This window comes from Eubalaena glacialis, chromosome 13 (genome assembly GCF_028564815.1).
Source record: "Eubalaena glacialis isolate mEubGla1 chromosome 13, mEubGla1.1.hap2.+ XY, whole genome shotgun sequence".
Classification (NCBI taxonomy): Eukaryota; Metazoa; Chordata; class Mammalia; order Artiodactyla; family Balaenidae; genus Eubalaena; species Eubalaena glacialis.
In genome coordinates this window covers 758,285-778,916 of record NC_083728.1, presented here as the reverse complement: position 1 = coordinate 778,916, position 20,632 = coordinate 758,285, and the positions used below count along the sequence as shown (strand labels likewise).

The following is a 20,632-nucleotide window of genomic DNA, read 5'->3' as shown; positions in this document are numbered from 1 at the left end:
ATGGTTACAAGTTGATAGCCGGAACCTCTCTTTCGAAATGCACTTATTACGGAGAACTGGCATTAAAACACCCAAACCAAGAAACCCCAAGTACAGGATGTGTGGCTGCCAGGCACGAGGTGCTGGCTGCCCCCAAAACCCCAGGCCTCCAGGACAGCTGCCTGGGGCCCACCCAGGGGGACACACCGGGACAGCCCTCCCCTATGGGTCAGGGTGCACCCATTCTTTCCCTTCCAAACCAGAGGGACAGGAGGGGCCTACGACTGGGAGGGCCACCCTTCACACCAGGGGACACTCATCTGCCCTTGCATGAGCAAAAAAGTGCATCCTATTTTCGTGTGACGTGTCGGTCCCTTGAGTCGACCCTTTCCTGTTCTCAGGGTAAGGGGGGTGGGCTGGGCCAGAGGTAGATCTTCAGAAAGGGACCTGACATTGTGCCCTGGGTTTGGGGTCTCAGGCAGGGTCCACACCCACCGCATGGAGGGGGGTATCTGCCGCTCAGTCCCTCTCATTGAAGGTGTCGGTCAAGGCTACCTGGCTGCACTCCCACCAGAGTGGGAAGTGGGCAGATCTTGCTGAGCCGCCCAGGGCTCTGCCACCGTAGGAGGAGGGCTCTGAGGACCAGCTTGCTGCTGCCACCCACCAGCCAGAGCATGGAAGCCGGGAGGGAAGAGGGGAGAGAGAGGGGTCCAACCCAGTGCCACTTTTGGCAGCAGTCCCCACGCCCACCTTAAAGACAAAGAAGGGGGTTAAAGTGCTAAACATCAAGTTACCCAGGACCCCACCTCTTCCCACATATCTGGTGGGGTTCCCACGCCAGGGACCACACGTGGACTTTCGGGGGTGACAATGAAACGCATCCCCCAGCCAAAACCAGCCCCCGCTCCCCAAGGGCCAAGTACCTGAGAGGCCGGGGCAGGCAGCTATCCCCAGCAGAGGTGTTGAGGTCCAACCTCCTTCAACCATTGGTGACAAGGACAAAGTGCGCTTGGGGCTCCCATCAGTGCCTGCTCCCCACCCTCCCCCCGGCAGCTGCCCCTGCAGTGGCTGCCCGACCCACCTCTACCTCCACCAGCTGCACCCCAGTGACACCCAGGAACACAGGAAAGAAAGCCCTCCTGCCCCGAAGTCATGCTGCTTGCCTCAGCCTTTGATGCTGGATTACCTGCACCTGCCCAGGCCTCCACCCCCTGATCAGATCAGGTGCGTGTGAGTGGGGGGAGTCCACGTCTCCACACCCCCTCCCTAGCACATCAGGCCAGGACTGCCCGGGGTCAGAGCATTCTGGCTGAAGGAAGAAGCCGGAGACGGGCAGCACGGCGCCTCGGCCCCAAAGCCCTCCTGGAAACTGTCTCCCTAGTGCAGGGTGAGGAGAGCTGAGCCCAGACTGGAGCCCCTCCTCTCCAGGGACTGGAGGAGGACAGGAGCTGGGGGGCAGAGGGGTGCCCAGTCAGCACCGCCTCCCCGAGCAAGAGAGGGACCCCAGCCCAGCCCCCAGATCCACCGTCGGCACCAGGAAACCCTTAGCACCAAAATGTCAGATTGTTGTGAGTTTTCGTATAAAAAACAGAATTAAAAAAAAGGTTTGTTACTTGTCACAGCAACAAGACTGGCATCCACTACACCCAGGAGACACACGCACACGGGCAAATATCAAAATTCACATCATCCAGGGTCGGCAAGGCCGAGCCCTCAGCCCACCCCCACCCCCCCGTGGAAAACAGCCTCCATCCAAACGCAGCAGCTCTGAGCACCCTCCCTGTCCCAGCGATGCCATGGTTGGAAGGTGGGGCCCAGGCAGGAGGTCAGAAACCACGTGGCCGCATCCTCAGGGTGCCCTGGACTCCACCTGACCCAACCTACAGACCTCGCTGCCCTCAGGGCACCAAAGGGAGCCAAGACAGAGCTCTGGAGCTGCCACCAACCTACTGTGACCTTGGCCAAGCTCCCCCCGGCCTTCGGCTCTCACATCAAAAGGCCACACAACCAGAAACGAAGGAGCAGGTAAAAAAGGGGGAAGGAGGCTCCCACGGGAGCTTGGCCATGGGCCAACCCAGGCCAGCGACAGAGGCTGCTTCCCACAGTGGTCACTACTCGAGCCAGGCCCCAGGTCCCCGCCCCTCATGCCCGTGGGCCCCAGGTGACACCGGAACCCAGACTGGCCCATCCCTAAACACATCAGGCTACCCGACTCGGGCCAGCGGCATTAGCGAAGCTGGAGGCTGAGGCCAGAGCTCACTTCACGTGGCCCCTGCTCCACAGCCCTGCGGTGGCAGAAGCAGAGCCTCTGCCTGGCCCCCAGTGGGGAGCGCTACTGGGGACGGTGGAGCAGGGCTGCCTCCGCCACCATGATGCACACGGGCCAGTGGAGCAGGGCCCGGGCACAGCAGGGGCTGCACCGCAGGGGAGGGTGGGCCTGGAGAGGTAGAGAGCGGAAGTGCAGGAACCAGAAGACAGCGGGGTGGGGGTGGGGTGGGGTGGGGTGGGGGTGGGGTGCGGTGGGGGTGGGGTGCGGTGGGGCGGGCAGGTCAGCACGGCAGCTGTCAGACTTGGGGTCTGTCCCGGGAGGTAGCTGGGGGGTGCCGGGGTTCCAGTGTCGGGTCACGAGGTGAGGCTGCTCAGGTACCCTCATCAGCCCAGAACCATGGGCCACCAGGGACCCCCGAGCCTTGGGCCCGAGAAAGCAGATGGGGCATGGAGCTCACATGCCGAGGACCAGAAGGCCATCTGCCTGCTCCATGCCGCCCCAGCACCGAAGCCCAGGCTGTAGCCCTTCCTCTTGCCGGCCCGTGAAGGTCCCTCCAGACTATTGCACTTCTGCAGCTGCCCTGGCCCTCCCGGGAGCCCCAGCCCAAGGTGCCCTGCGGCAGCCCGCGTGGGGCAGGGCCACCCTCAGGGAGGGGAGAGGGCTGGCCGCCCCCGCTGGACAGATGAACAGGCAGGGGTGGGGGGTGGAGACCTGGAGGGCAGGAGGCTCTGGAGCCCCACCCTGGACAGAGGGGGCCGAGCCCCACCCACCTGCCAGGCTCCAAACTCACTTCTCGGGCGCCTTGCCGGCTCCCACCTTCCGGCCAGCAGAGCCCCGGGCCCCCTTGTCTCTGCCTCCTGGGGGCCAGTCGTCCCGGTGGGGAGGCGTCCCAGGGGCTGGATCCTCAGGGGGTCGCTCCTTGGGCTTGCGGCCCCGCTTCTTCCCGCCAGCCGGACTCTTCTCCTTTCTGGGCACCAGGGAGTCTGGGCCCTTGTGTCTGGGAGGCGGGTCTGCCGAAGTGCGGAACCAGTTCTGGGGGAGGGAAGCAGCGATGGAAACCCTGGGCCCCAGGACCCTGGAGAGCGGGGCGGCAGGGGACCTAGGGCCTGGGGATACCCAAGCTTCTAGGGAAGCCGGAGGCTGCTCTGAAGAGAAACCAACAGACTCCTCAACGTCGCCCACTCGCTCAAATGAAGAGCCGTCACCCTGACGCCCCTGCCCTTCCCGGCCCCCTCCATGGGGCCAGCGCATCCAGCCGCAGGCCCGGCAGGACTCTCACACCAGGCCCGTCCCTGACGCACCTCCGCGTGGGCCTTGAGAATGTGGTACTTGACGCCACTCTCGGAGCTGAACTCCTTGGGACACAGCAGACAGCAGTACTTCCCCACCAGGTGGTCCCCCTGGAAGGCACAGGGCAGTCCGGCCCCTGGAGGTTGGCCCCCACCACTGGCCCTTGGAGGACCAGAAGTACCCAGACGCAGCCAGGACCACCCCAACCTGTGTGGCTCATCTGGATGGGTGCCTGACAGGTGTGCTTTGGGGACCCACGAGGCCACTCTGTGGCAGGACCACCAAGGTGCCCCCACTGCAGGGGAGGCGGGAAGCAAGGAGAGGGTGAGAAGAGGCGGGTGCTCCTGGGAAGGGTCGCAGCCCTTTGCCAAGGGCCCTTTCCCCAAGCCCAGGTCGCGCTGCCCCGGCACAGACGAGGAACCCCCATAGGCAGAACCACCCGAGACTGAGTGACCGATGGCCGGGGCTGGAGGCGGCGAGCGTCCTGGGCTGCGCTGGCCCTGGCCCCACAGGGGCAGGGGCGCACACCCGGTGTGTGCGGACCCCTGGGGGGCAGCTGGGAGCACCAAGCACGCACGCCTGGCCGCGGGGAGGGCCTGGACACTGACCTTGCTGCAGCCGGCCAGATGGGCCTTGAGGCCGGACACGCTGGAGTAGACGGCTTCGCAGCACTGGGGGCAGGAGGCGACCGTGGGGGCGGGCCCTCCGGCAGGCGGCCCCCCACCAGTGTGCACCCCTTGCCTGGCCCGGGGGACCTGGGGCCTATCTCGGGCACGTGGGGGGACTTGATCCCAGGAGTCGCCCTGCCCAGGGGTGTGGGCAGGCTGGGCCGCTAGGGCTGAGATCAAGGCCTCTCTGCCTGTGGGGCTCCGTCTGAGGACCCTGCAGGGGCCACGTGGAGGGCTCCCCCCCAAGGCCACCCCTGGGCCCTCCGTCCTGAGTCCCAGCGTTCCCACGCCTGCCCAGCCTCCCTGGCTCACATCATTGGGGCAGTTGACGTGGCCCTTCTCCTTGACCTCATTCTTCCACTCCTCCAGCAACTGGGGGTTCAGCACAGGAAGGCCGGGCCGCGTGTAGTTGAGCTGCAGACGTGGGCAGGTGCCAGGGTAAGCTCGGGGCTTGGGCTGGAGGTGACCCAGACGCTCCCTGCTGAGCTGAGAAAGCCCTCAACCACGCCCTCCCAGGTCACGGGGGCCTCAGGCTCAGAGACTGGGAGGCTGGGCTCACCCGCGCGGTCTCGGGCACCAGGTCGTCCTTCATCCGCCGCTTGGTCCAGTCTCGGGCCAGCTCGTCCTCCGCGATCTCCTGCAGGTGGAACACAGCGACCTGGGCCGACGTGCGGCGGATGCGGCCGCTGGGGGTCCGCTCGACACCCAACAGGTCCTCAGCCTCGGGGGCCTTGTCCGCAGGCTCCTCGGGGGGCTGCGGGCGTGGGGAGGGGGAGGCCGGATGAGCCACGGGAGCCACGCGGCGCGTGCCACAGAGAGCACGTACGAGCAAGCGCACTGGGGACACGGAAGCCCACCCCAGGCTCACTCCCCCCGACCCATGATGCACGTGGGCCCCTGGGAGGGAAGGCGGAGCACACGTGGCAGGCAGCACGTGGACAGGAGGCCAGGCTGTGGGCCGCTCACCGGGGCCGCGTGCTCCGAGCGCACGTGGTAGTCGTGGCCGGCCTTGGAGCGGTAGGTCTTGCCGCAGTGGGTGCAGGGGAAGGAAGGGGTCTCCACCTCGCAGGGCGACTTCCCGCAGCGTCGCTGGTGGTACTGGTAGCCCATGAGGCTAGAGAAGGCGGCCCCGCAGCCCTGGGGTGCCGGGGGCAGGTGAGTGGCCGGAGCGCGGCGGGCCCCATCCCGCCTGGCGCCCGCACCCGCCGGCCCACTGACCTCCTGGGGGCAGCGCAGCCGCCCCATCTGCTTCAGCACCTTCCGCAGCCGCTCCCGCCGCTCCTGCTCGCTCCCCTCCGAGGCCTCGGCGTCAGAGGGCTGGGGGGCAGGCCAGCCTCAGTGCCCCCGCCGCCACGGGGCCCCTGCCCCTGCCCAGGGGCCGGGGCCACGGACGCCCCCAGTCGGGCACGGGAGCCGCTAGGCTCTGCCCGTGAGAGGCCAGCAGGCAGGGCTGGGCGGGCGCGGGGGGCGAGACCAGCGGCCAGCGGGCAGGCCGGACGGCAGCCGGGCCCGGGGCGTACCTTGGCGCTGTGCTCAGCCATGGTGTGGTAGTTGAGGCCCGCCTTGGACTTGAACTGCTTCCGGCAGTGCTGGCACCTAAGTGCATCCTGCAGCTGCAGACGGGCACGCTCGTGAGCAGCTGGCCCTGGGGCGCCTCCCCTGCCAGGAACTGGGGGCAGCCTTACCTTCTGACACACTTCCATGTGCTTCTTGAGCCCCACGAGGGTCTTTCGGGTGACCACGTTGCAGGTGGGGCAGACGGCCTCCCCCCGTTCGTGGATGGCCCGTTGCCACTGCTCCTCAGGGCCACCTGTGGAGCAGGGCCAGGGCCTCAGGGGCAGGCAGGAGCTCCCAGATGCCCTGGACGCCAAGCACAGAACCCAGGGTCCACGCTCGGCCCCCGTCCCCGCGGCTCAGGACCCGCCCCACCATCAAGACCCGGCCTGTGCCCCGCCACCCGGCAGCTCCCACCTGGGGCTGGGTGGGCCACGGGGGCCGGCACCTCCTTGCTGACGGCGCTGGTGGGGGCTGGCCCCTTCTTCCGCGCCTCCTCGGGGACCGGCCCCTCCTGCTTCTTGGCGCGGTGGATGCGGGCTTTGTCCTCCGCCTTGGCCAGGCCTACGTGCACACGCGGGAGGGGCAGGTGCAGGCTGAGGGCGCGGCCGCCGCGTGCGCTTGGCCCCACAGGTGCCCGGCTGGTCCAGGCCTCACCTTTGAGTCCGAAAGTCCCTGAGATGGAGGGCTGCTCACCCGTAAACTTCTTGGGTGTCTTCTGTTTCCTTCCTGACTCGGGGGAGAGAAAACAGAGAACAAGGCTCTGGTCAAATAACCATTGGGAGGCTCGGGCCGGCTGGCCGCTGCCCCCGCCCTGCCGCTGCCCCCTGCTCTCGTCTTACTGTGCTTCGTGCGCTCCGCACCCTCCTCAGGCGGGGACACGGGGCCCGCGGCCCTCGGCGCCTCCTTGCCCCCCAAGGGTCTGCTGCCCAGAGAAAGGGGGCTGCTGCTGGGGTCTGTGCTCAGCTGGAAGGCTGAGCTCTGGTCTGTGGTGGACGGGCCGTACTCCCCGTTCTCCGGCCTCGCCTGCTTGGGCGGGAGGGGGCAGGCATCCAGGCCGTCTGCAGCCCTGCAGAGAGCAGGCAGGTAAGGGGCGGGAGGGCCCGCTCCGGGCCTTGTTACCCCTGAGCTGCAGCCGGGGCCACCCAACCCCAGCCCAGCGTAAGTCCCCATACCTTTTCTTACCGCTGCTCCTCCCCGCGGCCCGAGGAGCTTTGTTCTCAGACCTGGTCAGCAGCACCATCTTGCAAGGTGCCGTGTGTCTGCTGATGGCAACGGGCCTGCTGACCGTCACCGGCTTACTGACCACAACGGGCCTGCTGACCGTCACCGGCTTCGCAACTGGCACGGGTTTCGTAACTGTCACAAGCTTTGTCACAGACACCGGCTTGTTGATGGTCACTGGTTTGGTGACCGGCACCGGTTTGTTGACTGTTACTGGCTTGGCAATTGGCACAGACTTGGTGACCGGTATAGGCTTGTTGACTGGCACAGGCCTAGTGACCGGCACAGCTTTGGTGACTGGCACGGGCCTGCTGGCCGTCACTGGTTTGGTGACCGGCACAGGCCGGCTGACTGTCACTGGCTTGGTGACCGGCACGGGCCGGCTGACCGTCACTGGCTTGCTGATGCCGATGGGCTTGCTGATAGTGACAGGTTTGCTTACTCCAATGGGCTTGCTGACCCCAACGGGCCGGCTGACGGTGACTGGCCGGCTGACTGGCCCAGGCTTGGGGGCAGGCAGGGGTCGGTCCATGTGGTTCCAAATCCGGTGCTTCTCCAGCTGGGTCTTAGAGGTGAATGCAGCCTCACAGAAGGGGCAGGGAAAGGTCAGCCTTTCTGAGATGGCACCCTGGGTGGAGAGGGCAGGCGTGGACACCCCCAAGCCAACAGCCAGGGCAGGGTGGGCCCCAGGCCTCCCCTTCCCCAGGCCGCAGCCCCTTACCCCTTGGCACCGCTGGTAGTGGTACTTGAGCCCGTAGATGCTGGGGAACTCCAGCCAACACCCAGCGTTTGGACACTTCACCCTCGAGTGCGCCTTGAACTCGTCTTTCCACTGGTTCATCAGGGAGAGCTGGGCGTGGGAAAGGCCAGGCTGTTGACCCTGCAGCCACCCAGGCCTCTGCTGGCCAGCCCCCGATTCAGCACTGTCCCAGGCCTGCAGGAGCCCCGCACAGGACCCGCTGGGCCCCAGGCCGTCTCTCGAAGCCCTCGCACACGGAGCAGCCAGTGGATCCGGGCTGAGGGCTCGGCACTGGACACGCAGCAGGCAGGCCTGGCAAGGCAGTGGGCTCCCCCGAAGACCCTGCAAGAGCCCCACCCAGCCCTAGGGGAGCTCACAGGAATGTCTCGGAGTGCCTGGTTCTCGGCTTTCGGACGCCCCTTTTTCTTCCCTTCCGTTCTGTCGCTGGCTGGACTTCCCGGGTCAAAGCAGAGCGGGGCCTGGCTGGGCGCTGTCTGCCCACCCCGGACTACCGGCAGCCCTGCAGCACACAACACACCAAGGCTCAGAGGCTGCATTCCCTGCAGCCTTGTCTGCCACCCAGGGGGCTGGTCCCGCCTGGAAGGAGCCTCATTTCCCCTGCACTGAGGCACGAGGGGCAGGAGGCCGTGGTCCACCCAGGGCCCCAGGCTGCCCCCACCCCGGGAAGCCTCTCAGGAGCCAAGGCTGGGTGCCCAGGAGCTGGACATCCAGGGAGGCCCACACCCAGCAGTGGCTGCCCGTGACCCCCTGGAGTTGACCTTGCCCTGACTCCTCTTACCCAGCTTCGGTGGGTCGTGAAGCATGGGAAGTCGGACCTCATTCCGGCCGCCATCCTTCCCAGGCCCACTCTTGCTGGACCCCGGGAGCCGGCGGCCTCCTCCAACACAAAAGGGGTCGGTCATCTCTGCAGAGCAAGTGGACAGGCCCATGAGGTCCACTGGGCCCAACTCAGGACTTGACATGGGCTGCTCTTGACCCTGCCCCAGACAGGCCCACTCTCCGGCCTGAGGAAGGGGAGCCTGCCCGCCTGTGTTTTTGGCCACAAGGGAAAGCAGGTGAAGGGGTGGATGGGCGGGGGGGGGGTGTTCCGGTTTAGGGGAGGGGCTGCTCAGCCAAAGCCTCCCTGGATGATCCAGAAAACACTGTCAGCGTGGAAGAATCTAGCCCTGTCCTGAGACCTTCACCAGCTCCAGGGGGCTCCCTGCCTCCAGACACACAATCCCAGAGAGCGAGAGAATCATGCACCTCTCATGCACCTCGTACCTGGCGCTTAGCTGGGGATGGCTCCAGGAGAGGCGGAGTGCCCCAGGGGAGGGAGGCCAGTGACACCCCTCGGGGGCCAATTATGACACCAGCGTGGCTGCCGGCTCACAGGCTGTGCTGGCCCAGCACCTAGAAACACCTTCCCCCACAGCCCCACCGAGACCCAAGGCCACGCTCTGGGGCCCAGGTGGGTGCCCTCACATCCTTCTCCCCAGGACACAGTTGGAAGATGGCCCAGGTGGGCACTGAGGGCCCCAGCCCACTCCCCAACTGCGCACACACCCTCTCTAGGGGGAGCAGACCAAGGACCCTGCAGCACCGGCTTCTGGTCCCTGTGCCAGCTGAGCCACCCTCCCTGACCCCCTGCCCTGCTTTGTTTCCCGCTGGGGCCCCTCCAACCAGACGGACGCCTCATGCTGGATCCCTCCACCTGGCTGACCTCCTCCTCACCTCCACCCTCAAGAGACTCTCTGTCCCCAACCTACAGGCCCACCAGCGCCACTCCAGAGACCACAGGCCCCTGGCCACAGAGAACATTCCGCCGACTGAGGCTGGGCTTCAGTGGGCCTATTCTGCTGGGGGACCCCAGGCTCTGAGAGCTGGGGCAACTCTGAGTTCAGCCCTTTTGGGTCCTCCCACAGGGACGCTTAAGGCCACAGAGAAAGGGGGGGGCGGCATGTGGGCAGGTTACCCCTCCCCTGATGGTTTCTAACTTTTTTTTTTTTAAGGCTGCGCCACACAGCATGTGGGATCTTCATTCCCCGACCAGGGATTGAACCGGTGCCCCCTGCAGTGGAACCGTGGCGTCTTAACCACTGGACCGCCAGGGAAGTCTCCTAACTTCTAACAGAGAGAAAAGGAAGGACCTGCTGTGCCTAGGAGGTCCAGAGGCCATCTGGGCGACTGAGATCAGAGATCGGGACACTCACTGCCCATGGTCAGGGGGCTGCCTATATCCTGGGCCTGGGGTCGGTAAGGGTCCAGAGAGCTCTAAACAAACTTCTCTGGAAGCCCTCACACTGATACTTCCAAGGAGACATGCCAGCGCCCTTTTGACCCCAGCAGAGGCCACTGGGGGTACCTGCTGAGCCCCACCTTTCCGGTGTTCCTCCAGCTTGGGTGGAGAATTCGGAGTTGGGAGCCCCCGGGACCAGGGCTGGCCTAGGAGGCAGACTCCCCTTCCATTCAAGGCCTGTGACTCGCGCACCAGGAGGAGAAAGGGCTCGCTCCTCCCCAGAGGGGCCAGCAGGGTCGCCGAGGTGGGACCCTCTGGAGGGAGGGATAGGAGCGCCTCGCGCTGACCACAGGCGACGCTGGCGGTGGGACCGCGGCCCAGGCCGCTCGGCCCGGGACCCCGGCCTAGGCCCGGGCGCGCGGATGAGGCCGCAGGCGACGCACACCTGGGGGCTGGCCTCGCCACCCACCTGTCACCTGCGGCGGGTGCGGGCCCGGCGTGGCCCCGGAAGGGCCGATCCCGGGCGCCTGGGGAGGGGGGGGCCCAAAGGCAGTGAACCAAAATGGCGACTTTTTCTGGAGAAGAAGGAGGCAGGGACGCGACGCCGGCGCGGGGCGCGGGGCGCGGCGCGGGGGTCCGGGCGCGGCGGGGGCGGCGGGCGGGGGCTCCGGGTCCGGCCCCCCGACCTGCGCGCGGGGTCGGGGTCGAGGGCGCGGCCGGCGCGGGGGCCGCCCGGGGTCGCGGCCGGGAGCGCGGCCGGACGCTTACCTGCGGCGCCCAGCGGGCGGGGGCCGGGCGGAGGCCGGGGCCGGGCCGGGCCGGGGCGCGGGGCGCGGGGTCCGGGCAGCGCAGGCTGCGCGCCGCGCTGCGCACATGCGCGCTCCCGCCCCTCCCACCTTTGACAGTTTTACTGTGGGGGGGAGGGGGCGAACTCTCGCGGTATTCCTGCCGCTATCCGCGACGGGAGAGACGGGTCGGGGGAGGGGGCTCGTGCGGCCATCCGCTTGCCCGGTACCCCGTCCGTCGCCTGCGTGGGCTGGGCCGTCAGGGCGAAGTGGCCAGTTATGCCTCCGTCGGGCGGGAGGTGTTTTTCAGGCATTGGGGTAAACTGAGGCACGATGGGGCGCTGGGTGCTGCCCCAAGCCCAGCGCTCACGGATGGAAGGGGCAGCGAAGGAGGCCGCCCTCCCCTGCGACCTTGACCTCCTGGCCCCGGGGGCCTTGAGCCTGCAAAGCAGGATCCAGCCTCTTTGCCAAGCAGCCCTGTGACCACGTCTGCCTGTGGCCACGCTCAGGAAGTGGCCCGGCTCCTGGCACTGCCGGGGCAGTTTGAGGCCGTGGGCTTTATTGGGGTGACTGAGCACCCTGTCTACTTTAGGGCGGTGGTCCTAGACCAGCAGCCAGTGCCCTCCTTGCTCCTTTGTGCCCCAGAACTGGGCTCTTGGCAGGGATGCTGGTATCAGGTCTGGGGGTGACAGGGCACCCACCTCACCGAGACTTGGGAATGAATGAAGTAGGGAAGGAGCGCTAGTTTGGAGACAGAGGTAAAAGGTGCTCCTCCTTCCCCGAGGCTCTTTCTACCTGCTCTGTCCACGCTGGAGCAGGTTCGGCTACACTGTTTGTGGGCAGGGCACAAAACATGTGGGCAGATTTGGGGTCTTCCTTTTCTCACAGGGACCTTTGGGAGCTGCTTCTCTCGAGGCACAAAGTGTCCATACTGGGGCAGAGGCAGGGAGGGGCCCTCTGTGGAGGGGTCAGTCAGTCCTTCCTTTGGAAATCAGAGCCAAAGAGACCTGTGTAATCCCTCCCTCATTCACTGTGCCCACCCCAGGGTCAAGACATGCAGGATTTTGGGAGGGGAGGGTCGGTGTGTGTGCCCTCAGGTGCATCCAATTGGTAGGTGTGTGTCTGCATGACCACATATGTCAAGCTGTGTCCTGTTTGGCCATCAAGGTGTCAGGGTATGTCTCTGTGTCCTGTACTAGGTGAGAAAGATGCTGGTCGTATGTTAGTATCCAAGTGACTGGACACAAGGTGTGGGGGGACGTCTGGGTCTTGGTGGATGTGTGTCCAGGCCACAGCGCGTCTGCATGTCAGGGCATCGTGTGATGTTGTGTGTGTTGTGTATGGGGTGCACTGTGCCTGGTGTTTTTCTGTATGTTAGGAGGTCATGGGATGCTGGGACCCTGTGTGTCAGTGTGTTGTGTGTCTGGATGCTGGTGTCATCGTGTCTCTGTGTGTCGGTGCGTGTGTGTCCAGACTGCAGGGCTCGGTTTATGCCTCTGTGTTAGTATTTGTGTGTCTGGTTGCTGTGTGGGTATGTGTGGGGGCATGTGCTGTGACGTGTGTTTCTTATGTCAGGGCTTTCACTTGTGTGGGGGGCTAAATGGGGATCCCCAAAAGATAGTCACTTCAGATCCCTGGAACCTATGAATGGGACCTTATTTGGAATAACGTTTTTGCAGACGTGATTAAGTTAAGGATCTTGAAATGAAGAGATCATCCTGGATTATCCAGGTGGGCCCTATGTCCAGTGACAAGTGTCCTTGTAGGAGGGAGATTTGGCAGAGATTTGGAGATTTAGGCAGAGGTGATGTAACCCCGGAATCCAGGATGGAGTGGTGTGTCCATGACCCCAGGGATCCCCCCAGGGCAGCCCCCAGAAGCTGGAGAGACGAGGAAGGGTTCTTTCCTGAGCCCAGGAAGGAGTGCTGCCCTGCTGGATTCCAGACTTGTGGCCTGTAGAACAGTGAGAAAGTTCATTTCTGTTGTGTTAAGCCTCCCCGTCGTGGTCATCTGTTACAACAGCCCCAGGAACCTAACACACCTGTGTCCGTGCCTCTGGGTGCGGCCCATGGGGCAGCTGGGGCCAGCAGGGGCCTGGGGTAAACAGGCGCCCCACCAGGACGGGACACCACTGCCCCCTGGTGGCCCCAGCTGGAGGCAGCTGGCCCAGGCGCCCCCTCCTCCCAGGCCCAGGCCCCACTCAAGGCTCTGAGTGTCCCCCACATGCCTGGGTGGCCAGAGTCAGACACCACACTCGCGGCACTTGAGAACCAAGTTTATTTCTCATTTTTTTGTCAGAATATAAAAAAGCGCAAAACAAGGAAGATGAGACAGCAACACAGCGGGGCTGAGGGTCCAAGACAGGGAGGGAAAAGGGGAGAGAGACAGGAAGGGCTCCCTGGAAAGGGTCATGTCGTGATGGCATGAGGTGGCCAGGGATATTCAGGGCAGCCAGGCAGGATGAGGGGCTTCCCATGGGGAGGCGCACGGGATGGGGGGCACCAGGCCAGTTGTTCAAATTCCACGTGGGACCTGCAACAACCAACCTCCCATCCTGAGGCTGGCACAGGGCACAGATTGGGGTCTGGTGGCTCAGCCTCATCTGTCCCCAAGATTTTCAGAATCCCCTAGGGGATTGAGTGGGCAGAGGTGCAAGAGGGTGGGGCTGCCAGGACTGCCCTAGCTATCCCTCTGCTGGGCCCACGGAGTGGTTGCTCAGGTGCTGGCTGGGTCTCCACTGGGTGGGCATGGGGGGTGCCGCTGTCAGAACAGTTCTTGTGTGGATCCGGGTTCTCCTGGGAAAGGGGCAGTGGGAACGCCCACCCATGACTAAGCCTGGAAGGCAGTCTCCATGACCCTGGGAGGAGGGAGCTGTCCCCCAACCTAAGGCCAGGACACAGGTGAGCCTGGTGCTGGGCACTGGGCGTGGGGTCCTCCTGGGGGTCAGGTCTTGGGCGTGTGTCCCAGTCCCCATGAGTAGATGGGGGCGTGGTAAGGGTTTCAAAAATGCGTGAGAGCACTTGGCACGGTGGCTGGCTGGGCTGGGCCGATGACCATTCTCTGGGCAAGGACAGGGGAGGGGCACACACCAGAGGGAGCCTTGGCAGCTTACCCCATCTGTGCGGGCAGTCCTCTAGGGGCTGGGGGAGGGCGTAAACGGGGCGAGGGGGCAGACCTCTGGCCCTGGGAGAGGGCAGGATGCCTAGAAGACGCGTGATTCAGCGGGCGATGGAGGGCGCAGGTGAAGGGAATATAAATAAACAGACTCCTTGGGAGTCTGGGGGGATGTCCAAACTGGCTCTGGCTCCAGGTGGCTGCCCTGCATGCTGCCAGCAGCACCAGGGGGTGGGCCTGGGCTCAGGTCCTGGGAGGAAGGGCCCCACTCAAGCAGTCCCTGCCTGCCCCTGCCCGCCCACTCGCAGGCACAGCCTGGAGTGCACACCCAGAGGTGGCTGGAGGTGGCGATGCTGGGGCTGGGCTTGGCCCCTGGGGCCTCACGCGGGGTCTGAGAGGGGCTGCACGGCCAGCTCTGCCTCGTCCTCGTCAGGGGCTCCGGTCACAGTGCTGAGGTCCGGCGTTCAAGCCTAGGCAGCAGCTAGGACATGTTTCCGAAGGAAGCTATGGGGTGAATGGGGGTGAGGAGGGTCGGGGGCCTCTGGCATCATCCCCTCTTGCCCCAGGTGCAGGACAGCCCTTACTGGGGTCCCCGGCCACCCTCCTGAGGCCAACCCACCCACCCTGCACTCCAGGGCCTCGAGGCCCAGCCCCCCCCAGGCCTTTCTGAGCCTGTGGGCATTCCTGGCTCCTCCCACTGACCTTGGCTGAGCAGCTGCAGGCTCCGCCCCTCCTCGCGCACCTGCAGGCGCAGCAGCTGCTGCAGCACCTCCTGCCGCTGCGCCTCGTGCGCCAGCCCCATCCGTTGCAGCTTCTCCGCGTTCAGCCGCAGCAGTGCCCGGCCTGGGAGGGAGGGGAGAGGGGTTGAGCCGAGGTTGCCATTCAAGGGGCTTCGAGAGCAAAGGCGGAGAGAGAGACGGGAGAGAGAGGAAGAAATGGGTCGGCTGGGCAGAGACAGAGATGCAGCGAGAGACTCAGAGAGACAGGGCAAGCGAGGGAGAGAGGCGGAGGGAGGGCAAGGAGGAATAGAGGCTGAGCAGAGCAAAGCCAGGCGACGACAGAAGCAGAGACAAAGACCCAGACGGAGAGGCCGACGGGGGAGGAAGCAGAAGAGAGAGGGGAGGGGGAGGAGGCTCTCCGGGGAGCCCGCCCCTGCCACACCCCAGCCCCCCAGCCCCCACGGCACCGGTGATGGCGTGCTGGGAGAAGGCCTCCACGTAGACGAGGTAGTTGTGGGGACAGTGCTTCTTGAGCCACTTGCAGACGTCCTGCTGACTCCAAAGGACCACGGGCCTCGTCAGGCCACCCAAGGAGGGACTTGTGTGGTACAGGCCATCGTGGTCAGAGTACAGCCGGCCCTGTGGGAAGAGGGGTGGCCGGTGGAGCGGGGTGGCAAGGAGGGCAGGGGCTGAGGTGGGTGTAGTGTGTGGGTGGGTACCTGGGGGGCCTCGGTGCCGGGCTGCTGAAGGAGCTTGACCTGCCGGCTGCCAGCTGCCCTCTGGCTGCGGGAGTCGTGCCACGTGAGGCTGGTGCCCTGCGTCCGAGGCAGGGGGCAGGGGATGCTCTCGGCCGACACCGTGTGCTCCAGGAGGGTCCGGCAGAAGCTGAAGTGGGCAGTGGCTGCAGAGCAGGGGTGCCAGGTCACAGCGGTCAGGGGCAGGGGCTCCCTCCCTGTGATCCGGCTTCCTGCTCAGCCCATCTTCCCTCCACGGAAGGGGAGAGGCACGTTCCCAATTAGGGGTTCCCAAGCCTCCCCAAAGAGAAGGAAGTGTGCACGAGCTGTCCTGAGGACTCCACCTTCAAGAAGCATAGTCTGTGCTCTGGGGAGCAGGATGGATTCTGTTTAATTAGAGAGGGACATGCCCACCAGGGAGCCTCACACTCAGAACCAGGTGGGGCTATCCTGGGACGGTCCTGACCTCCTCCTTGGGCTGGCATAGCCACATCAGACCAGGGCGCACGCACGCACAGGACTTGCCTGTGAGGAAACGCGGCCCCAGCGTCCTGGGAGACTCTGTGCAGTGGGGAGACCCCTGTGGCTGGGCTGCCTGCCCACGTCGTCGAAGGCACCTGGTCCCTGCAGCCCCACCTGGCGTTCGTTGGAGGCTTGGCCTCTGTCCTGCTATGCTCACTGGCTGTGACTTGTGAACAAGAAGAAGCCTGAACTCTGGGCAAGCCCACAAGGTTCCTGCTCCCCATTCCTGCAGGCCCCCTGGCCCAGGGCAGCTCCTGTGCACGGCAGCGTCAGCACAGGCACGCAGGCTGCAACCACGCGCTCGGGGACCCAGGCTGACGCCTTGTGCTTTCTCTTCCCACGCCAGCTTCGTTACGCTCATCGCGTTTTAGTTTTACCATCATTTCTGTGCTGGTTGCTGACAGGAGTCAGGGGAGGGTGACACCCGGACTGACTCCCCCCAAGGCCTTGCACAGGTCTCGGGACACAGAAGGTGCCCAGAAACATGGTGAATGACTGAATGGATGGATGAAGGCTCCGTGTGGTGTCCACAAGTCAACAGAGCCCTGGGGAGAGACAGGAAGCAGGGCCCAGCCTTGCCCCATCTTCCAGCATCTGCGCCCTGACTCAGCAGGCAGGATCGGGTTCCCAGGCCGGGGTCCTTCCCGCACCCCCTCAGCAGGAGAGTTAGTGACCCCCCTACCACAGACACAGCCCCTCACTCCCACTGAGGGCAGGGCTTGGTGGTGTGCCCAGGAGGTTTCAGTAACGAGGGGAACCCGCATCTTCCTCCCCCTCCTCCCTCCCCATTCTCGCAACTTTCTGGAATTGGATGGCAACTCTAAATTTGAGGTCTGGGGTGAGACAGAGGGCGCGGCCGAGGGTGGTTCTAGTACGGTGGGAGGAGACTCATTCTAAGCAGGCACGTTTCGGGGGACGGGCGCCCGGGTCGCACGGCTTCGCCTGGAGGGCCCTCCAAGCGGGAGAACCAGTCGGACGCCTCTGCCCGCGCCGCACCTGTCCTGGGCCAGCCGGGCCCCGCCCCCGCCCATTTCCTGCCCGCGCTGGGGGAGGGCTCTCCGTCCGTCTGTCGGTCCATCCCTCCTTTCCAGCCCCAACGTCAGAATTCCAGGAGGAAATGGGGCGGGGACCCCCTCTGGGCCCCACTGCAGGGGCCGGGGAAGGTTTTCTCCGTGCGAAGGAAAAGGTGACCGCAGGGTGGTGCTAGCCTGGGGACAGGAGCCTCGGCGGGTCACCTCCCCCAAACCAGGGGGCGCCGATCCCCGAGGCCTGACCGCCGCCCCCCACCCCCGCCCTCGCCCCAGCGCGGGATAAAGACACCGGGAACCCCGTTCGGCCGGGACGCGCCCCCTACTCCGAGCGCGGCTGCAGTTCGGAGTTCGCTAGGACCCGGCCCTGTCCCTCCGGTCCTCGAGCCCCCAGACCGCGATAGCTCCGCGCCCGGGTCCAGCCCTGCTCACCGTCCACATCCCGGTGCTCCCCGAAGCCGGCGCGCGCAGCCCCGGCGCGGCCTCGCGTGGGGCTCGCCTTGGTCCTCAGCTCCGTGAACATGGGGCCCGCGGGTCCCCAGCCGGTGCACACGCCCCTCGCCGGGCGCAGGGCGGCCGTGTGGCCGGCGGGGAACGCGCGCCGCTGCCCCGCCCCAGCCGGCCCCGCGCCCGAGCCGGTCCCCGTGCCCGGCGAGTCTGCGCGGCGAGGCACCTGCTGCCGAGCCCTGAGAGCGGGGCGCGCTCCGGGAGCTCCGAGGGGTGTCGGCGGCGCGCGGATGTGCGAGCGCGGAGGGCGTCTGCCAGGGCAAGGGGCGGCTGTGCGCACCTGGGCATGGCTCCAAGGACGAGTGACTCTGTGCGGCCGCCCGGGGTCCAGGCGTCTGCAGGAGCATCTGAGGGTGCCTTAGTCCTCTCTGCGTATGGAGAGGAGGGCGTGTCCTACCTGCTCCTGGGACCCTCTGCCCCATGGGGACTAGGTCAGGGGCCAGACCCACCACTTCCCTCCATTCTCCTTTGTCAATTTACTTACTCATTCCTTTATTCATGCATTCTCCAGACCTCTCTGGAGGTTTCTCCATCGAATGGGCACTTGCTTCCCCAGAGAAGCCAGTTTGACCCTCTCTTACCTCCCCCTCCCCACTCTGTGAACTTCAGGAGGACATCAGGGTCTCTCCCCTTCCCTCTGTAGCCCCAGAATCTGGCTCAGTGCCCAGGATGTGGCACCAAAAAGGGGTAGGCTGGGGACAGGGAGGAGAGAGAAACTCCGAGGGGGCTGCAGCAGGCAGGAGGGATGTGCTTGCTTCAGGACTCCAGTGAGAAGTGTCAGGGTGGGCTGGGGGCTGCCTGCTCCAGCAGAAGGCTAGACTTGTGACCAGCTTTTTGCCTGCTCTGCCAAGAGCCCAAGGGCTCTCCCCAGGTGTATGTGGGGACCAAAGAATGTCCCACCGCCACCTCAGCAAAGGTGCACATGGACACACAGTCATGTATCCAGATAACAGTCCTGCGCGTCCACCTAAAATATGAGCACGGGTGGTCGGACTTGCACCCGTGCGCACCAACACACACGGAATTCACCCACATGCTGTGACCGCCCATGCCCACATACTGACTTGTTCTGCTGCATTTATTTATTTTCGTCAATTAGCTCTCTAGGGTCTGGGCTCCCACGGTCACCGGAATCACAGGAATGTTCAGGGTATGGTGGGGGTGTGGGCGGGGCCCGAACTGGGCCCAGGAATCTGAGCGCGGAGAGCTAGGGCAGCAGTCTGTACCGCGATCAGGGCACATACACCCCGCACAAGCCCTACACAGTCGGCTAGGTGTGCAGCCTGCTCAGGTGTGTTAGGCCCTACCCCGGGGCCAAGGCGACTCTGAAGGGCAGGGTGGGAGGCTCAGGGAGGAAGGGGACCCATGGGTCCTGCTCGTACAGGCAGGTCTCGGAAATGCATCGAAAACACGCAGTAAGCAGGGCCGCCCCTGCTCAGTTTTGAGGTTCCCCCAGGGCTAGTCCAGGAGCACATCGCCTGCCCGCCGCACCAGGAGCGGGCGCTACAGCACATGCGCTCGCCGCGTCTCTGTCCTCTTAGCCGCGGTCCAGAGCCGCCGGGAGCCGCCGGAAGTCGAGTTTCGGAAACTTCCGCCCAGGGAATCCGTGGTGGGCGGGGCTATGTGGGACGACGAGCTCTGCTTCCGGGGCGCGGGTGACGCGGACCGTGATCCTTCCTGTTACAGAGCCTCGGACGTCTGTGGCTTTTCGTCTCCGGCCGCGGCCTCCATCCCTTCCCTTCTTGGCCGTCGGCGTCACCGGCGCCATGAACAAGAAGAAGAAGCCGTTCTTGGGCATGCCCGCCCCGCTCGGCTACGTGCCGGGGCTGGGCCGCGGGTGAGGCCTGGGGCGGGCCGCGCGCTGGGGGAAGGGGCCCGGGTCTGGGCGGCCGCCGACAGCGACGGGGAGGACGAGAACAGGGATGGCGCGGGGTTGGCCTGATCTTGGTGGGATGAACGGCGCTCTGGGTTAGGGCAGACCCGAGGGAGGCTGATCTGCCCCTAGGAGGCGGGACGCTTGGGCTTGAAGCGACGGCTCTGAGCCCGGTTTCTGTCCCCGGGGTGGGTGGCAGCACCGTCTTGCGAGTCTGCCGTGGCGAGGACGCAAATCTCCGTCATGTAGTCGGAGCACCGTGGCTACCCTCCCCCCACCAGGCCGGGCAGACCGGCCCCCCCCCCCCCATCCTTGTCTTGAGCGTGACTGATTCTCTCCCCACGATCCGGGCTGGAGTCCTCTGGGTGGCCTCTCACGGTGGTACCTCATTCTTCCCCTGAGGTGCTGGTGGTCACATTGCTGCTGCTTCAGACTCTCTACTCCGCAGGGGTAGGGATGGCATCTGTGAGCCTTGTGACTGGGTCTCCCAGGTCAGATGACTACCATGTATTGTTGAGTACGTGAGCAGGCATCATCACCCTGTTTATTTGTTATTCATTTGATCAGGTTTCTCTTGTTGGGAGTATTATGTCCAGCGTTATGGACGTTAGAATCTGGGGCACACACAAGTCTAAGATCTTGACAGTGTCTTCAGAGGACCTGTGGTTTACTAGGGGAGACGAGGTGGTTGCATAAATAAGTGCATAAAGAGGAACAGATTTAGAACTCTGGGGTTCCCGCGATCAACATCTGAGCCAAGTTCAGAAGGAGGACGTAGGGGTGTACAGATGTGGCAGGGTTAGAGGAGAAACTGATGGTTTGTGTGTTGGGCATTTGAGAAGGAAGATGAGGCGTGGAGGAAGAGGAAGGAACTGTGAGGAGTCTGTGTGGGTGGGACGTGCGGTGGGTGGCGCGGCGCTGCAGGAGCAGAGGGCCCAGAGCCCCTGTAGGCACTGGAGAAGTAGACATCTCAGTACGCCGTGCTCAGAGCTGTGTTGAAGCAGAGGAAAGCTACGCGCGGGGGTAGCTAACTTGTATCCCAGCCGTGATGGGAGTCATGGCCTCGGAGGAGGGATTTTGGCGGTAGACCCCGTAGAATTTAGAGACAGATGGGAGGGAGAGGGAGGCAAAGCTGATGCCGTGGTGCCTGGGACGGCACTGCCACCATCGGCTGAAACAACCCAGAAGAGGAACTCCGACTGGACCACGTTGGGTTTGGGGGCCTGGTTGGATTCAGACAGAGGGCTGATTGGCAGATTGTTGGGAACGGGAGACTGTGACCTGGGAGCAGAGAGGTCTGGTGCCCGGGGGAATCTCCCTCAAGGAGAATGTGGGGTGGCAGAAGGTAGCCTCAGAACCTTCTCAGGTTTCTCTCTTGAAGATGACAG

At 64.8% G+C, this 20,632-nt stretch overlaps 4 protein-coding genes across 9 annotated transcripts in view; 2 read left to right on the top strand and 2 right to left on the bottom strand.

Moving 5' to 3' along the window:
- The first annotated feature begins 97 nt into the window (after window positions 1-97).
- On the top strand, window positions 98-2,934 carry LOC133103438 (basic salivary proline-rich protein 4-like). The gene is made up of 5 exons (XM_061208830.1): window positions 98-207; window positions 1,033-1,203; window positions 1,866-2,140; window positions 2,263-2,410; window positions 2,796-2,934. The coding sequence occupies exons 1-5, from the start codon at window positions 98-100 to the stop codon at window positions 2,932-2,934; spliced, it is 843 nt and encodes a 280-aa protein (XP_061064813.1).
- On the bottom strand, window positions 1,073-10,782 carry ZNF512B (zinc finger protein 512B). Of its 6 annotated transcripts, none has more exons than XM_061209304.1 (17): window positions 10,731-10,782; window positions 8,523-8,648; window positions 8,101-8,243; window positions 7,706-7,834; window positions 6,936-7,612; window positions 6,603-6,829; window positions 6,418-6,489; window positions 6,178-6,324; window positions 5,892-6,016; window positions 5,727-5,819; window positions 5,425-5,523; window positions 5,173-5,343; window positions 4,766-4,960; window positions 4,519-4,620; window positions 4,147-4,209; window positions 3,550-3,648; window positions 1,073-3,280 (listed from the first exon to the last, which is right to left on the bottom strand). In XM_061209304.1, the coding sequence occupies exons 2-17, from the start codon at window positions 8,644-8,646 to the stop codon at window positions 3,035-3,037; spliced, it is 2,712 nt and encodes a 903-aa protein (XP_061065287.1). In that variant the 5' UTR covers window positions 8,647-8,648; window positions 10,731-10,782; the 3' UTR covers window positions 1,073-3,034. The 6 variants fall into 6 exon arrangements, with proteins under 6 accessions (XP_061065287.1, XP_061065288.1, XP_061065289.1 ...); XM_061209305.1 differs by having other exon boundaries at window positions 6,457-6,489; XM_061209306.1 differs by having other exon boundaries at window positions 6,936-7,567.
- A 2,264-nt stretch (window positions 10,783-13,046) lies between these two features.
- SAMD10 (sterile alpha motif domain containing 10) lies at window positions 13,047-17,659 on the bottom strand. The gene is given in 6 exon segments (XM_061208979.1): window positions 13,047-14,365; window positions 14,564-14,704; window positions 15,048-15,219; window positions 15,300-15,481; window positions 17,297-17,440; window positions 17,443-17,659. Coding segments are annotated over 6 exon segments (879 nt in total). The 3' UTR covers window positions 13,047-14,342.
- Window positions 17,660-19,023: 1,364 nt separating this feature from the next.
- The window catches only part of PRPF6 (pre-mRNA processing factor 6), a 34,748-nt gene continuing 33,139 nt past the window's right edge, over window positions 19,024-20,632 (top strand). Inside the window, exon 1 of the mRNA XM_061207768.1 lies at window positions 19,024-19,208. Within this exon, the coding sequence (XP_061063751.1) occupies window positions 19,138-19,208 (71 nt within the window). The 5' untranslated portion in view covers window positions 19,024-19,137. The remainder of the gene's footprint in view (window positions 19,209-20,632) is intronic.

Coding starts and splice junctions, on each gene's coding strand:
- LOC133103438 (XM_061208830.1), top strand. CDS start 98: ATGTGTGGCTGCCAGGCACGAGGTGCTGGCTGCCCCCAAAACCCCAGG. Junction 208..1,032: donor GGGACAGCCCTCCCCTATGG/GTCAGGGTGCAC, acceptor TCCCCCCGGCAG/CTGCCCCTGCAGTGGCTGCC. Junction 2,411..2,795: donor GGGCTGCACCGCAGGGGAGG/GTGGGCCTGGAG, acceptor CGGCCCGTGAAG/GTCCCTCCAGACTATTGCAC.
- ZNF512B (XM_061209302.1), bottom strand. CDS start 8,646: ATGACCGACCCCTTTTGTGTTGGAGGAGGCCGCCGGCTCCCGGGGTCC. Junction 6,017..6,177: donor CGTGGCCCACCCAGCCCCAG/GTGGGAGCTGCC, acceptor CCTGCTCCACAG/GTGGCCCTGAGGAGCAGTGG. Junction 3,649..4,146: donor ATCTGGCCGGCTGCAGCAAG/GTCAGTGTCCAG, acceptor TGTGCCTTCCAG/GGGGACCACCTGGTGGGGAA.